Source organism: Moschus berezovskii, chromosome 1 (genome assembly GCF_049115385.1).
Source record: "Moschus berezovskii isolate FMDL1 chromosome 1, NW_MosBer_1.0, whole genome shotgun sequence".
NCBI lineage: Eukaryota > Metazoa > Chordata > Mammalia > Artiodactyla > Moschidae > Moschus > Moschus berezovskii.
Window position 1 is genome coordinate 57,295,510 of NC_142460.1, and position 15,872 is coordinate 57,311,381.

At 36.4% G+C, this 15,872-nt stretch overlaps 1 protein-coding gene across 1 annotated transcript in view; it reads left to right on the forward strand.

Moving 5' to 3' along the window:
* The window catches only part of EPHA3 (EPH receptor A3), a 432,011-nt gene that overhangs the window by 341,662 nt on the left and 74,477 nt on the right, over positions 1–15,872 (forward strand). The window contains exons 6-9 of the mRNA XM_055433436.2: positions 862–986; positions 3,777–3,939; positions 14,748–14,850; positions 15,547–15,614. Of these exons, the coding sequence (XP_055289411.1) occupies positions 862–986; positions 3,777–3,939; positions 14,748–14,850; positions 15,547–15,614 (459 nt within the window). The remainder of the gene's footprint in view (positions 1–861; positions 987–3,776; positions 3,940–14,747; positions 14,851–15,546; positions 15,615–15,872) is intronic.

Below are 15,872 nucleotides of genomic sequence, written 5' to 3' on the forward strand. Positions count from 1 at the left end.
TCTTTTTAATGGAAGGATTTGAAGTATGATATCACTTAAAACATATTTAATCTTCCATTAGAAAATATGGTGACCCTGTGATATCTGATCCAGACAGATGTTTTTTATTTGTATTTATTTATAATACATAGGAAAAACATAACAAAGAGTCATCACCCAATAAGAGCCTCAAAATATATCTAGAGAATTGTGACACAAAGAGCACCCACTTACTCAGTACTTCTTACTAAACATACTTTTAAGAAATGGAAATGTAAAAGTAAAGACTATTGTTTCCTGGTATATATATTTTTATTCATGAGAGCTTTTTTGTCAGAAGTCAAGATCTATTTTACTATGTCCTAAATCCTATCTATTTTACAATACACTAAATATTATTATTACCTATGGATACCATGGGACTCCTTGTGCATAATGGATTCCAGTCCTCTTACAGAGTTGCATATGAAAATGTTATCAATGAACTGAAGACTCTGGCATTCATAACTTTGCAACATTATAACAAATAGGTAGTCCTGTTTTTTTTTCTTTTTTAATATATCAAATATATTTCATTGCTTACATTATAGTAGCAGATTGAAAACATCTGCTCACTTGCCACTAGTCCACCAGCAGCTGAAAATCTCAGCTCGTTTTCCATAGGCCTTATGTACCAGGGCTATAATCCAGCTGCTGAGGCTTGATATGGGGCCAGATTAATACTCAAGAGCCTTTGAAATGGAAATAGTGCTTTCTTGCCAACATTAGAACAATGATGGGCTCCATTTGCTTGTCCCCATCCCTCTCTGCTCTTCTTTACTGCCCTTCCCAATCCAATTAATTTTCCTTCTCCCGTCATACCCTCCCATCCTCTCTTTACAGCTCCATCACCTGTCATGACGATTAAGAAAGATCGGACATCCAGAAACAGCATTTCTTTATCCTGGCAAGAACCTGAGCACCCTAATGGGATCATATTGGACTATGAGGTCAAATACTACGAAAAGGTGGGGAGATAATGTTAAAAGAGTTGAGTTGTGTCAGGAAAGAGGTTATTTTCTCATGAGTATATTCTTGCAAAGAAACTAATGACACTGCTAGCTAGTGAAAGAGTTCTATTTAGAACTCTGGTCATGTGCTACCTTTGATTTTTAGGTGGAGGAGGGTTTAGAAAGTATTGTATTGAATATCCCCCATTCTACAGCAATAAGCCATAGCAAAGATGTTACCATTAAATGTAAGCCATCCAATTATGATATTAGAGATGACATCTGTGTCTTCCACAGGAGATCCCTGTTCTAAACAACCATTATATAGCAATTCCTTTATCTATTGATGAACTATTCCTAAGTTCGTTGCATTAAGCATCATTTCTTGACCTTCACACTCACATGAATTTTACTCAGTACGGGTAGGAATTTTGAACTGATAACAAAACCATTATATTATTGAGCTGATGATGAAAGCTTTCTTTACTTTGTACAAGGAGATTAGGAGATGGGAGTATGTGTGCCTCACATTATAAAATTGTGTTCGGTAATACAATTATAAAAAATAGGTACATGATTATTTGTAAGTATAATTCAGGCCATGATATTTCATCACTCTAAGTACCACTTATTTCTCCCTGGTTATAAATTATGGTGAGGTTTGAAAACAAGATGTAGTCAAACCTTATCAATAGAGCTGGGTGGTTTCATAGCTACTAATACGAACACAACATATTCATTTATCTGCTGCAGTTTACAAAGTATTTTAAAATGAATTGTGTATTGATAGCTTCTATTTGCAGAACACTTCTATATAGATTATTTTGAGTTGTTTGATAATCCGATAAGAGTGAGTAAATAGGTTCTTTTACAATTACAAAACCTGAGAGTCAGTGACATTTGAATTTCTCACAGCCTCACTGCTAATAAACATTAGTTCTCTGTTTTGAATTCTGACAGTCATCACTCCTCATGCAATATGTTTTTCCCTGTATTGCATATCTTCTTCTAAATGAAAATGGATCATTAAGAGATGTGAGAATTAGTGGTATGGTCAGTTATGCAAAAAAACATCTAATGTATAAGCATTTCTCTGCATTATGTAGTTATGCTGGTTATTGAAGTTAAAATATTTCACAAGTATGATGACATTTTTTTCACCTCCCCCCTATAGGGAAAAGGATATGTCTCTTTGATTGAGAGAAAATGATACCTAATAAACCTCAATATGCCAAAATCGTAGTATGAATAAATTACCTCCTAGCTTTCGGTGATTCACTGTGGTACTGTCAAATACCCATTTGATCATAATCTATTTTTTAAAATGTGACAAGATAGCAAATATAAAAATCCATGTTTTATAGATGATACAACACAATAAAAAGGTAATTAATGATGCATCTCAGATCAGACTGGATAGCAGAACCAGGGAACACCCAATGTTTCTGTAGAGCTGATTCAAAAATACTAACCTACATTTATATCTTTTAGAAACATAAAACATTTTCTGAACTTATTTCAAAGAAAGCATAAAACAATATTTTGAAACAATATTAACTAGCATAGGAAAAAGTGACTGAATCTGTTTTTATTATCTAAACATTTTAAAGTCAATGTATACTTATGTGTAATATTATTTTAAATATACTTTATACAAATATTTATAGCAAATATTCATAAATTTTAAAATTTAAAAAATTTCCCAAATATTTATGTATAATACTTAGAAATATTTTGAATGTTTCACGAAGATTTAAGCCCTACAAGATCTAATTTTGACTAGACTTGACTAGTCAAGGTCTTGACTATTTAGTTCATTAACGATGATGAACACAACCATGTTCTAGATATATGCTTAATAAATTTTTTAAAACATAAAATAATGATTTCTGTAAAGTAAATACATTCAGCCTTCTTCATTATTTAATATACTAACTCAAATGCTATCTGGTACATAACCAGCATCTTTAGCTAAAAAGTATATGTAATGCATGAGGTTTTTTTCTGTAATATTCTATTTAGTTTGGGTTGAGGATATGCATTGTTCTATATCACCCATTCCAGGCCCCACACCAGGTGCCAGAGATATTCCACCATTACTTGAACTTAGGTACTTAAATACTAATGTATGTTAAAGGAAAAACACAATTCTATGTAAAGTCAATTTTCATAATCAAGGCTTAACACAAAAAGCCTTTACAATTAATGTGCAATGTGAACCTCCCAAAGTACAATGTGAATTCTTTGGGGAAATATTTCTAGATATTTATCTGAAATTTTTCATCTCTACTAAACCACAGTGACTTAAACACATTGCAAATATAGTTGATACTAAGGAAGTTATTAATGTAGAATTGTGCATAAAACATGGACCTTTTTAAGTTTAATAGTTTACAGTTAATAGAAATATTTTCTGAGAATCAGTAGGACATGCCTGTTAAGCTTAATTCAGGGGATAGTTTCCTCTTTGAATGTTTATTCTTAAAATTAGACTGAAGCTTTCATTCAGCTTTGGCTTTGAAGATAACTTATTTCCATCCACATAATCATTAACTGGCAAAAATGAAGACTAATTTTTTTCTGCATTATTTGCAGGGAACAGGTTATTTTATCCAAGATGGGACATTCTACAAATATTTTTAGCTTAAAAATGCCTCTATTACATTCAGAGAGTAAAACAATTGTCATCTCTTATCCATCATATGAGCTGTGTTAAATCTAAAAGAACTGGTTTAGAGGGGTTCAGCTTTTTACCATCTGACATGACTAGGAAGATTGGGTTTTAACATGATTTTTCTTACTTCAAAGCAGGAACAAGAAACAAGTTATACAATTCTCAGGGCACGAGGCACTAATGTTACCATCAGTAGCCTCAAGCCTGATACCACATATGTATTCCAAATCCGAGCCCGGACCGCAGCTGGATATGGGACCAACAGTCGCAAGTTTGAGTTTGAAACTAGTCCAGACTGTACGTATTTTCTTCAATATAGTGTATGAGGGAAAGGCTGTTGCAAAGATGTCTCATAATTCATTCTCACTCTCAGTTTTAGTTACATACGTGATACATTGAAAGTATATTGTTGTTCAAGTCGTGTCTGACTCTGCTACCCCATGGACTACCAAATGCCAGGCTCCCCGACTCACTATTGCTTGGGGAACATTTAGTAATTTTGCATAGCATTGTATATGTATACTTGTGCTTGTGTAAGTGTATATCTTTTTTTTTCTCTTTTACAAATTTTTACATAAATTACTTTGAGGAACATAACATAATATGGCAATATTTTAACTTTAATATTAAAGTTAACTTCAATAATAAAGTACCTCTTAATTCAGATATTCCAGGTTCATTGCATGGTTCAATGAACTATAAAAAAAGAAACCTGATGATCCATGAGGAACTTAATATTGAAATGAAACCCAGTATCTCTTTTGACAATTCCAAAGTGCCTTTTCTCTCTGTATCTATATTTCTTATTTTGTAAATATTTGATTCATGTATAAAATTACATTGTTATTGGTATGGTAGCATTTTATGCCCAAATTTCATGTTTCATAGAAATATTCAAGATTAACAAAAATTATAAAAGCTATTTAAGTTAACATGATAAAATAAATATTTTATGGCACACTTTTTGTCAGACAATTAGAAATGCTACTTATAATAACTAGCTCTACCTTCTGCAAGGTATGAGAACCTAGTGTTAACATTTATGAGCTCACAGCTGAAACATGACAAGTCCCCTACTCAAAGGGGTGCTGCCATCCTCAAAAACATAAATCTACACAGTTGGCCCTCAAGATCTGTGGGTTCCACATTCACAGATTCAAGCAACCTTCAATCAAAAATGTACAAAAGTAGAAAGTCAAGGGATATCTGGAGTAACAGGCAAGTTTGGCCTTGGAGTAAAAAATGAAGCAGGACAAAGGCAAACAGAGTTTTGCCAAGAAAATGCACTGGTCATAGCAAATACCCTTTTCCACAAACACAAGAGATGACTCTACACATGGATATCACCAGATGGTCAATACTGAAATCAGATTGATTATATTATATGCAGCCAAAAATGGGAAAGCTCTGTACAGTCAGCATAAACAAGACCAGGAGCTGACTGTGGCTCAGATCATGAACTCCTAAATTCAGACTTAAATTGAAGAACACAGGGAAAACCAATAGGCCATTCAGGTATAGACTAAATCAAATCCCTTATGATTATATAGTGAAAGTGACAAATTGATTCAAAGGATTAGGTCTGATAGACACAGTGCCTGAAGAACTATGGGCTGAGGTTCGTGACATTGTGCAGGAGGCCATCCCCATCCCCAAGAAAAGAAATGCAAAAAGACACAGTGGTTGTCTGAGGAGGACTTACAAAAAGCTGAGAAAGGAAGAGAAGCTGAAGGCAAAGGAGAAAAGGAAAGTTATATCTATTTGAATGCAGAGTTCGAAAGAAGAGCAGGAGAGGTAAGAAAGCCTTCCTAAATGAACAATGCAAAGGAAAAGATGAAAACAATAGAATGGGAAACACTAGTGATCTCTTTAAGAAAATCAGAGATACCAAGGGAGCATTTCATGCAAAGATAGGCCCAATAAAGGACAGAAACAGTGTGGGCCTAACAGAAGCAGAAGACATTAAGAAGAGGTCACAAGAATACCCAGAAGAAATATACAAAAAAGATCTTAATGACCCAGATAGCCACGATGGTGTGGTCACTCACACAGAGCCAGACATCCTGGAGTGTGAAGTTAAGTGGGCCTTAGGAAGCAATACTGCTAGCAAAGTTAGTGGAGGTGATGGAATTCCAGCTGAACTACTTCAAAACCTAGCGGAAGGTGGTAAAAGCATCTGCCTACAATGTGGGAGGCAGGTTAGATCCCTGAGTCTGGAAGATCCCCTGGAGAAGGAAATGGCAACCCACTCCAATACTCTTGCCTGGAGAATCCCATGGATGGAAGAGCCTGGTAGTCTACAATCCAAGGGGTCGCAAATATCCGGACACAACTGAGCAACTTCACTTTCACTTTACTTCAAAACCTAGCAGATGATGCTGCTAAAGTGATGCACTCAATAAGCCAGCAAATTTGAAAAACTCAGCAGTGGCCACAGGACTGGAAAAGATCAATTTTCACTCCAATCCCAAGAAAGGGCAATGCCAAAGAATGTTCAAAATAACACACAATTATAATTATTTCACATGCTATCAAAGTAATGCTCAAAATACTTCAAGCTTCAACAATATGTGAACCAAGAACTTCCAGATATTCAAACTGGATTTACAAAAGGCAGAGGATCAGAGATCAAATTACCAACATCCATCGGATCACTGAAAAAACAAGAGAATTCCAGAAAAACATCTACTTCTGTGTCATTGACTACACCAAATCCTTTGACAGTGTGGATCACAACAACTGTGGAAATTTTTTTAAGAGATGGGAAATACCAGCCCACGTTACCTGCCTCCTGTGAAATCTGTATGCAGGTCAAGAAACAACAGTTAGAACCAGGCATGGAACAATGGACTGGTTCCAAATTGGGAAAGGAGTATGTCAAGGCTGTATATTGTCACCCTCCTTATTTAACTTACATGCTGAATACATCATGTGAAATGCCAGACTTGATGAAGCACAAACTGGAATAAAGATTGAAGGGAGAAATATCAATAACCTCATATATGCAGGTGACACCACCCTTATGGCAGAAAGCAAAGAGGAATTAAAGAGTCTCTTGCTGAAGGTGAACAAGGAAGTAAAATGCTGGCTTAAAACTCAACGTTTAAAAAGAGAAGATCATGGCCTCTGGCCCAATTACTTCATGGCAAATAAACGGGGAAAAAATAGAAGCAGAGACAGACTTTATTTTCTTGGGTTCCAAAATCACTGTAGACAGTGACTGCAGCGATGAAATTAAAGATGCTCTTTGGAAGAAAAGCAATGAGAAACCTAGACAGTGAATTAAAAAGCAGAGACATTACTTTGTCTACCAAGTTCCATATAGTCAAAGCTATGGTTTTTCCAGTATTCATGTATGTATGTGACAGTGGGACAATAAAAAAGGCTGAGTGCCAAAGAATTGATGCCTTTGAACTGTGGTGTTGGAGAGTCCCTTGGACTGCAAGGAGGTCAAACCAGTCAATCCTAAAGGAATTCAACGCTGAATATTCATTGGAAGGACTGATGCTGAAGCTGAACCTCCAATACTTTGGCCAGCTTATGGGAAAAACCAACTCATTGAAAAAGATGCTGATTCTGGGAAAGATTGAAGGCAGAAGGAGAAGGGGATGACAAAGGATGAGATGGTTGGATGACATCACCAACTCAGTGGACACGAGCTTGAGCAAGCTCCGGGAATGGTGAAGAACAGGGAAGCCTGGCCTGCTGCAGTTCATCGGGTCACAAAAAATTGGACAAGACTGAGCAACTGAACAATAACAACAGCAATATTTAATATCCTGATAAACCATAGTGGAATAGAATAGGAAAGAATTTGAAAAATAATATATATGTATAACTGTCACTTTGTTGTACAGCAGAAATTAATTAATACAGCATTGTAATCCACTAGATTGTACGTCAATAAAATTATATATAGAGAGATAGATACAAAAAAATTCCAGAAAATTCCAAAAAGCACAACTTTAATTTACGGCAATCCAGCAACTATTTATGCTGCATTAATTTTTAATATGTATTATTAGTAATCTAGAGATGCTTCAATGTATAAGGCAAGATGTGTTTAAGTTATATGTAAATACTACACCAATTTATAAAAGGGACTTTAGCATCCTTAAATTTTGGTATGTATAGAAGGTCCTGGAACCAATTCCCCTTGGATAGTGAAGGGGATTCAAGTCTCAGATATGGAGTCTACCTTCAGCTCAGTTCCGTTCAGTTCAGTCCCTCAGTAGTGTCTGACTCTTTGCGATCCCATGAATCACAGCACGCCAGGCTTCCCTGTCTATCACCAACTCCCGGAGTTCACTCAAACTCATGTCTAATGAGTCGGTGATGCCATCCAGCCATCTCATTCTCTGTCATCCCCTTCTCCTCCTGCCCCCAATCCCTCCCAGCATCAGAGTCTTTCCCGGTGAGTCAACTCTTCCCATGAAATGACCAAACGATTGGAGCTTCAGTCTCAGCATCAGTCCTTCCAGTGAACACCCAGGATTGATCTCCTTTAGAATGGACTGGTTGGATCTCCTTGCAGTCCAAGGGACTCTCAAGAGTCTTCTCCAACACCACAGTTCAAAAGCATCAATTCTTCGGTGATCAGCTTTCTTCACAATCCGACTCTCACATCCATACATGACCACGGGATAAACCATAGCCTTGACTAGACAGACCTTTGTTTGCAAAGTAATGTCTCTGCTTTTTAATATGCTATCTAGGTTGGTCATAACTTTCCTTCCAAGGAGTAAGCGTCTTTTAATTTCATGGCTACAATCAGCATCTGCAGTGATTTTGGAGCCCAAAAAAATAAAGTCTGACACTGTTTCCACTGTTTCCCCATCTATTTCCCATGAAGTGATGGGACCAGATGCCATGATCTTAGTTTTCTGAATGTTGAGCTTCAAGCTACGTCAGACCTTGCCTAATCTTCCTGTGATGGAATGAACATGGAGAAATCACCCTTTGAGAACATAAAAACAAGATGATGCAAAATACCGTGGAAGTCCGTGTGAAGAGGTTTAAAACAAATTTAAAATTTTAGATGGCACAATAATAAAATATAATTGCAATTTAAAATTTGCAGTTCTTAATCTTTTTATAAATTTTAAGTGCCACAAAGAAAGTTCCTCATTTTGAAATGATTGTAGATTGAACTTTTTCAAACTTTTAAACAGTTGTTGGCATTAACAACACCAAAATGAATATTTGCTTTAACAAGAGAGATCACAAATCACAGAACTATAAAAATCAAATATTTATTATATAGTATGTTTCAAACTGGGGATATTGAGGAGCAGGTGGTGCAGAACACCATTAGATAAATATGTATTATATTAATGCATAGTTTGGAACACCAGTCTAACCTCACACATTCTTAATTAACAGTTAACCCTATCTGATAAGTAAATTTGCAAAACCAACCACAAACTCTACAATTGTAATGTGATTCCAAATTTACCACAGATAGAGCTGTGGTCACGTTATGCATGATCTTCTAATGAGGCATCAGTGTCTGAGGTTTAAGAAATATCCCATTTAAAAATGAGATTCTTAGGACTTTCGCAAACAAGTCTTATATTTGCTATATTTCCATTGACTGATAGGTCAGATGAAAAGAAGATAGAGTGAAAGAGAGCTTTTTTTAATACCCTCCTCCATTTATAAAAATCTTTGAATTGCAAGGTTTGATTTTTTTTAAAATCCATTCACTCTTACTGTTTTACTATAGATTTCTTCCAAAAATCTTTCCAAGTTTAAAAATAAGTAAATACAGGTTTAAACATTACCTTTTGTCTTAGGGGGAAAAAGAGAAAAATTCAAAACTCTCACTTCATTTTTTAAACCAAAATGATTTCCTCATAAGAATTCTAAGGATTTTTCTTATTGTTACAGATTGATATTTAGAAGAGATAAAAAAATCTCTCCTGCTTGGAATTAACAGTATATTGCTTATTCTAGTTTTTATTTTTGTTAATTATAAAGTTTTACTCATAAGACATATAAATGTTTCTAGTAGAACATAATGTACTTTTGCCTGGAATTTAGTTAGTATTTTTTTTATCTTGGTTTACCATAACCATATGGAGGCTCAGCGGAGCATATATTTTCCTAAGTCCTTTAAAGTTTCTTTCTATCAGGTCAAAGAATCTGCCTGCAATGTGGCAGATCCTGGTTCAATTCCTAGGTTGGGAAGATCCTTGGAGAAGGGAATGGCTACCCCACTCTAATATTCTTGCCTGGAGAATTCCACAAATGAAGGAGCCTGGATGGCTGTAGTCCATGGGGTCACGAAGTCAGACATGACTGAGCGACTAACACACATTATTTATGTGTCAGTGTTTTACATTTATTATCATAATTTTACAGAAGAGGAAACTGAGGCTTAGAGAAGTTAAATAAGTTTTCTAAAGTTACACAATTGGTAAATTGTAGATTCTAGAACTCATGTATTTTTGTGACACTATGTAAAGCAGTCTTATAAACATGCAGTTTGATCCTGTTCTGTAAGCTATTCAGATACTATTATTTATTTTTATCTGTGGTCTAGGACACAGAGTTCATTTTTTTTTCTCTCCTGAGATTGCATAGCTAGAAAGTAAAGGCAATGAGCCTAGAGTCTCCAGATTTTGGAGTACTGATCCAGTGCTGCTATTGCACATTAAAAAGAAAAAAAGTTATGCTAAGTCCCATAGAAAACTTAGAGTATATATGAGTAAAAGAACTTTCATAGAACAAAGGTGGCATCCCCCAAAGCCAGACGTCCAGACATTATGAAACAGTATGGCATGTTTGAGAAAATTGACAGTCTAATATTTTAGAAACTCTGTGTTTATGTGTCACAGTGTGGCATCAAGGCAGTTTCTAGGCTTATCCTCTGTCAGTAAGTTAAGAAAAAGAGAGCTGAGATAACTCTCTCAAGGTACCACAAGCAATCAAGGGCTAAGCAAAAAAAAAAAAGAAGAAACTCTGTGGGCAGAAACTGAAGCTAGAGTGTGCGCTTTGTGACTAAGAAAGGAAGGCACAGTGTAGGAGTTAAGAAAAAGGACTCTAGAGTAAACTGACACGGATTAGGATGACCTTGACAAGCCACTTCAATTTTCAATGTCTTAGTTTCCCTGTCTGAAAATTGGGAAAGATCACTGTGCATGACTCCATATGGTTTTTATATTGATTAAGTTAATTGGTGTTTATAAAGTACTTAAAATATTACCTAGTATAGTAGTATAGCAGGCACTGTGTGTATGTTGTGTTTAAATGTATAGTACGTAATGTGAACATCCAAGGGATTTGTGGAACAAAAATATGTGGGATAAAGCTGAGTTTGGGAATTGGAGGATCTTATTGGATGTTATTATTCAAGAAGATTGGCCTAGGGACAATTCAGTCAGCACTGCTAAATACTTCATACTGCCTTTTCGTTGTTTCTAACAAATGGGTATGCAGCAACTTTAATCTCTTGGACCCAATTTTTAGGGGTTATTAAGAAGGCCTGATAAAAGTAGAGTGGAATCATTATATAAAGAACTTTGTTTATCAAAATTAGCCTGTCATATGTAATTTTGTAAGATATGGAGTACTTTTTCCAGTTCTTCACAAGGAAAATGAAATAACAAAAATAGATTTATTAAATCCTTATTATGTGTTTAGCACTGTTCTAGTATTTAACTTGTATTAACTCCTTTAATCCTTACAACAATCATATTGCATCACATAGCAAATTGGTACAAAGCCGGGCATTCTGGCTCTTGAGAATGTACTCCTCACCAGTCTTCATTAGGGAAAGACAGTGGACAGTGTGTGTAGGATGGACAAAAATGGGAAGAGACCAGAAACAAGGGGAGCAGTTTGCTGTGGGAAACATAGTCAAACTAAATTTCTAAGAATTATAATAGATTGTTGACAGTATGCCACATAAAATTATTAGACAACTCTATCACACACATTTAATCAATATTATTCTTTCAAATGTTTGCCAATTTCCAGCACAAAAATAATCTGATTTGGTTATGCGCTTTTAGCTAGTCTCTGGAATTTACCTATATCGAGAACTAGAGGGAATCGTAGAGGGGTCAAGTTTAATCCGGTCTTTGATGAAAAGAAAATTATTTTCTTCTGTCCTGTTTACTCCCCCAGCTTTACTTTATTTTATAAACTGGATAAAATTTACCAAAGCATGAGATAAAGTGATTATTATGTGTTCATGGAACATTATTGAATTACAAAGTTATTTTACAAATGACTCGTGATCTATAGCCAATGGATAGGGATGCATCAGTTCAGGTTTTCTGGAAAGCAGATACTAAGGTAGAATTACAAGAGCTTCAGGGAGGGAAGGGAAGGGAAACAGATAAAAAAAATAAAACAGGAGTAGTGGATATGGCCAAGCAGAGCCTCAGACTGCGATGTAGGTCAGCCATTTATGAAGACAGAGAGAAAGCAGAGAGTTCAGAATAATGAGCCTCAGAAAGCAACGCAGCTCTAAGGGTCTCCCCAAGCTAATGGTGAGCCCCAGAATGAAGATCACCCTTTACAGGAGTCATTCATGGAGCACACGTAGCCTGGCTCCAGTCTCTTTGCCATGTTTAGTCATTGAGGAAAGTATGACTGCAGTGGATCCTGAAGGTGCAGCAGCTGGAGGCTGTCTGCCCACTGCAGTCTTGGCAGTAGTGAGATCCTAGCAGGCACTCCCACGACTGCCATGGAAGCATAAACAATAATTTTCTGGTTGTAAAGAATAAAGTGCTTGCAACAGTTTATATTATGAGTATACCATCCTACCACACTCTGAGTTCTATTTTTTACAGATGTTTAGAAAACTTCTAATAGTCTATCTGCTATTTTTTTTTTAATTTGCATCATTTAACTATTCCCTAAATTGAAGTATTTTGGAGAAAATCTTCCAGCCTTAGATTTTCATCAGGTTCAAAATGTTACCTTGGCTTCTGAAGAGGTGATAATATAACTTAACCGTCTCTTCTAAGCTCTTCTTTTGATACCCAACTCATTTATTTGTTTAATCAGCATTTACGAATATTAAAACAATAAATGTTAAAGTATGAGTCTATGAGAGGGAATGTTCCAGGAAGTGTGCATGTTTTAGAAAGTATAGGGATTAGAATGCTTATGGCTTTTGTTAGCAGATGAGGCTAGGGATTTAGACAGAGAACAGATCCTAAATGGAAGACACACATTTTATCCAGAAAGTGACGAAGAGTCCTGCAAAACTTTTATGCATGAAAATGACATAATCAAACTCATTGTTTAGCAGGAATACTCTGGTGGCCAGCTAAGATAGGCAAGGCCTGCAAATAGAGATCAGTTGGGAATGTTTTTATTGTAATCCAGAAGAGAAATAAAGACAGAAACGAAAATATTTAAAAGAATTTCATGATTAATTGGATGCAGAATAATCAGGAGAGGGAGAGGACAGGTGACTTTATATTTATGGCCTACATCTTTGTTACGTAAAATGTTGTGTTCTGAAATCAGCAGCATCAGCATTACTGGGAGTTAATAAGGTATGCACAGTCTCAGGCCCCACTCTAGACCGCCTTAAACTGCTTCCTTCAAAAGATCCTCGAGTGATTTATGTGAATAAATTAGAGAGAAAAAGCTGGGAGCTAGTGAAGGACAGAGAAGTCTGTTGTGCTGCAATCCATGGGGGCGCAAAGAGTTGGACACAATAGCAAATGAGTAACAAAGTTAGAGAAGCATTGGTTTAGTCAAGGGTCAGGAAACATTTGCTGTAAGGGGCTAGAAAATAAATATTTTAGGCTTAGTGTAGGCAATGGCAAGCCACTCCAGTACTCTTGCCTAGAAAATCCCATGAACAGAGGAGCCTGATAGGCTCCAGTCCGTGGGGTTGCTAACGGTCGGACACGACTGAGCGACTTCACTTTCACTTTTCACTTTCACACATTGGAGAAGGAAATGGCAACCCACTCCAGTGTTCTTGCCTGGAGAATCCCAGGGACGGGGGAGTCTGGTGGGCTGCCGTCTATGGGGTCACACAGAGTCGGACACGACTGAAGTGACTTAGCAGTAGCAGTACATACAGTCTCTATTGCTCCTATACAACTTCACCTATTTTAGCATTCAGTTCAGTTCAGTTCATTTCAGTCGCTCAGTCGTGTCCAACTCTTTGCGACCCCATGAATCACAGCACGCCAGGCCTCCCTGTCCATCACCAACTCCGGGAGTTCACTCAAACTCATGTCCATTGAGTTGGTGATGCCATCCAGCCATCTCATTCTCTGTCGTCCCCTTCTCCTCCTGCCCCCAATCCTTCCCAGCATCAGAGTCTTTTCCAGTGAGTCAGCTTGTCACGTGAGGTGGCCTTAAAAGCTGCCATAGACAATGAACAAATAAATGAATGTGGCTATGCTCCAATGCAATTTTATTTATGGACACCAAAGTTTGAATTTTGCATAATTTTCTCATATCACAAAATCTTCTCTTGACTTGTTACAACCATTAAAAAATATAAGTTGTTCTGAGTTTCTGAGCTATACGAAAATTGATGGCAGGCCAGATTTGGCTCCTGGAGAATATTTGCTAATACCTGGTGCTGGTGAGCGAATGAGTGATGGGTCATTTGCTAAGGTAGGAAATACAGGGACAGGGACAATCTGTTGGTGAGACGTGTTGAGGTCCATGGGACAGGTATTACACCATCTTTTAAATAAATACAGTTGCTAGACACTAAGCAAACTAATGAAAACGTTTTTATAATTTCATTCTGGGAAACTTGAACTATCCCCTGTATTTCTCTGATGATTTCTGTTTATCTGATGAGTCTCTTGCCAATGAGTATAGAGAAAACCAGTTCTGCATGTTTCGTGCAGTAGATACTCAACTAGTTGTGAGCATTTCATACCATGAAAACAGGGTATTTAATCTTATTAATCAGAAACTTCATATATAATTATACAAAATGTCTATCATTTTACACTAAATGAAGAATTCTTTTTACATTGTATTAGACAGCAAGCCATCTTTTAGGTAAAAGCAGAATAAATATGACTTAATTTATCAACTTTTTCAGGTAAAGGTTAGTTATGCTGTGTCAATGCCTAGTTTTTCTTATTGTTTTCTCTCCAACCTCACAGCTTTCTCCATCTCTGGTGAAAATAGCCAAGTGGTAATGATTGCCATTTCAGCGGCGGTAGCAATTATTCTCCTCACAGTCGTCACCTATGTTTTGATTGGGAGGTGCGTTCACAGTCTGTTTTACAACTTACTTTCATTACTGCATTGCTTGTTCCCCTCAATTGCCACTAAACTCTGAAGAGTTTGGTCAATAAGTTATTTTAACGAATAAGAACGTCTCCACTTGTATTCTAGATCTTTCTTTTCTCTCCCTTTCTTTTGATCCCCCACCTTTAGTTTCGAGTTTTTTTCATTAATTTCTTGCCACACTCTCCAAAACATTCCATTTCTCTTCTCTCTTCTGACCTCGCTCTTAGTTTTTACTTTCTTTTTCCAATTATCACTTCTCTCATCAAATACACCCCAGATTTCCCTGACACTTTCTCACCCAGAACACTGGTAACACTGCACAGCACTAATCACTAACAATGGAAACCTTACCCTCCATTCATTCTAACAGCAGTTGTTTTAAACAAAAATACTATAAACACTTGCTAGGGCCATTATAAAAACTGAACTGAAGGAGTCTGCACAGTGGGGAAGTGACTCTCCACATCTCCTCATTAGGCAGCTTTCCAGGATCCCCAGAGAAAGAAGCTTTCTCTAGAGGATTTAGAAAATATGAAGTCATTAAACTTTCACTAAAGCATTTAATTGTTCATAGAAAATCCTTTTTTGTGTGCTTTGCACATTGTGAACATAGATCATTGTTTTCAGTATATTTACTTTGTGTGTTCTTTTCCTTTGATTCACCTCTAGGTTCTGTGGCTATCATAAGTCGAAACATGGTGCAGATGAAAAAAGACTTCATTTTGGAAATGGACACTGTAAGTTTCTAAACTATGTTTGGTGTCTTGGTTTTACCAATTCAATTTTAGCAGCTGTTGACTTAAAACTGGATAACTTCCCCCTGTCAGAGAGAATTCAGAAGGTTGAGCAAGTTACATTTATTTTAAATGGAAAAAGGAATCCACAGCTCTGCATTAAGTAATTTTTATGTGGCTTCATTGCAGCATACTTAAGCTAACATGAAGGGTAACTGGTGGTTTATATTCAAGTAATGCTCATGATGGGAAGTACATAAC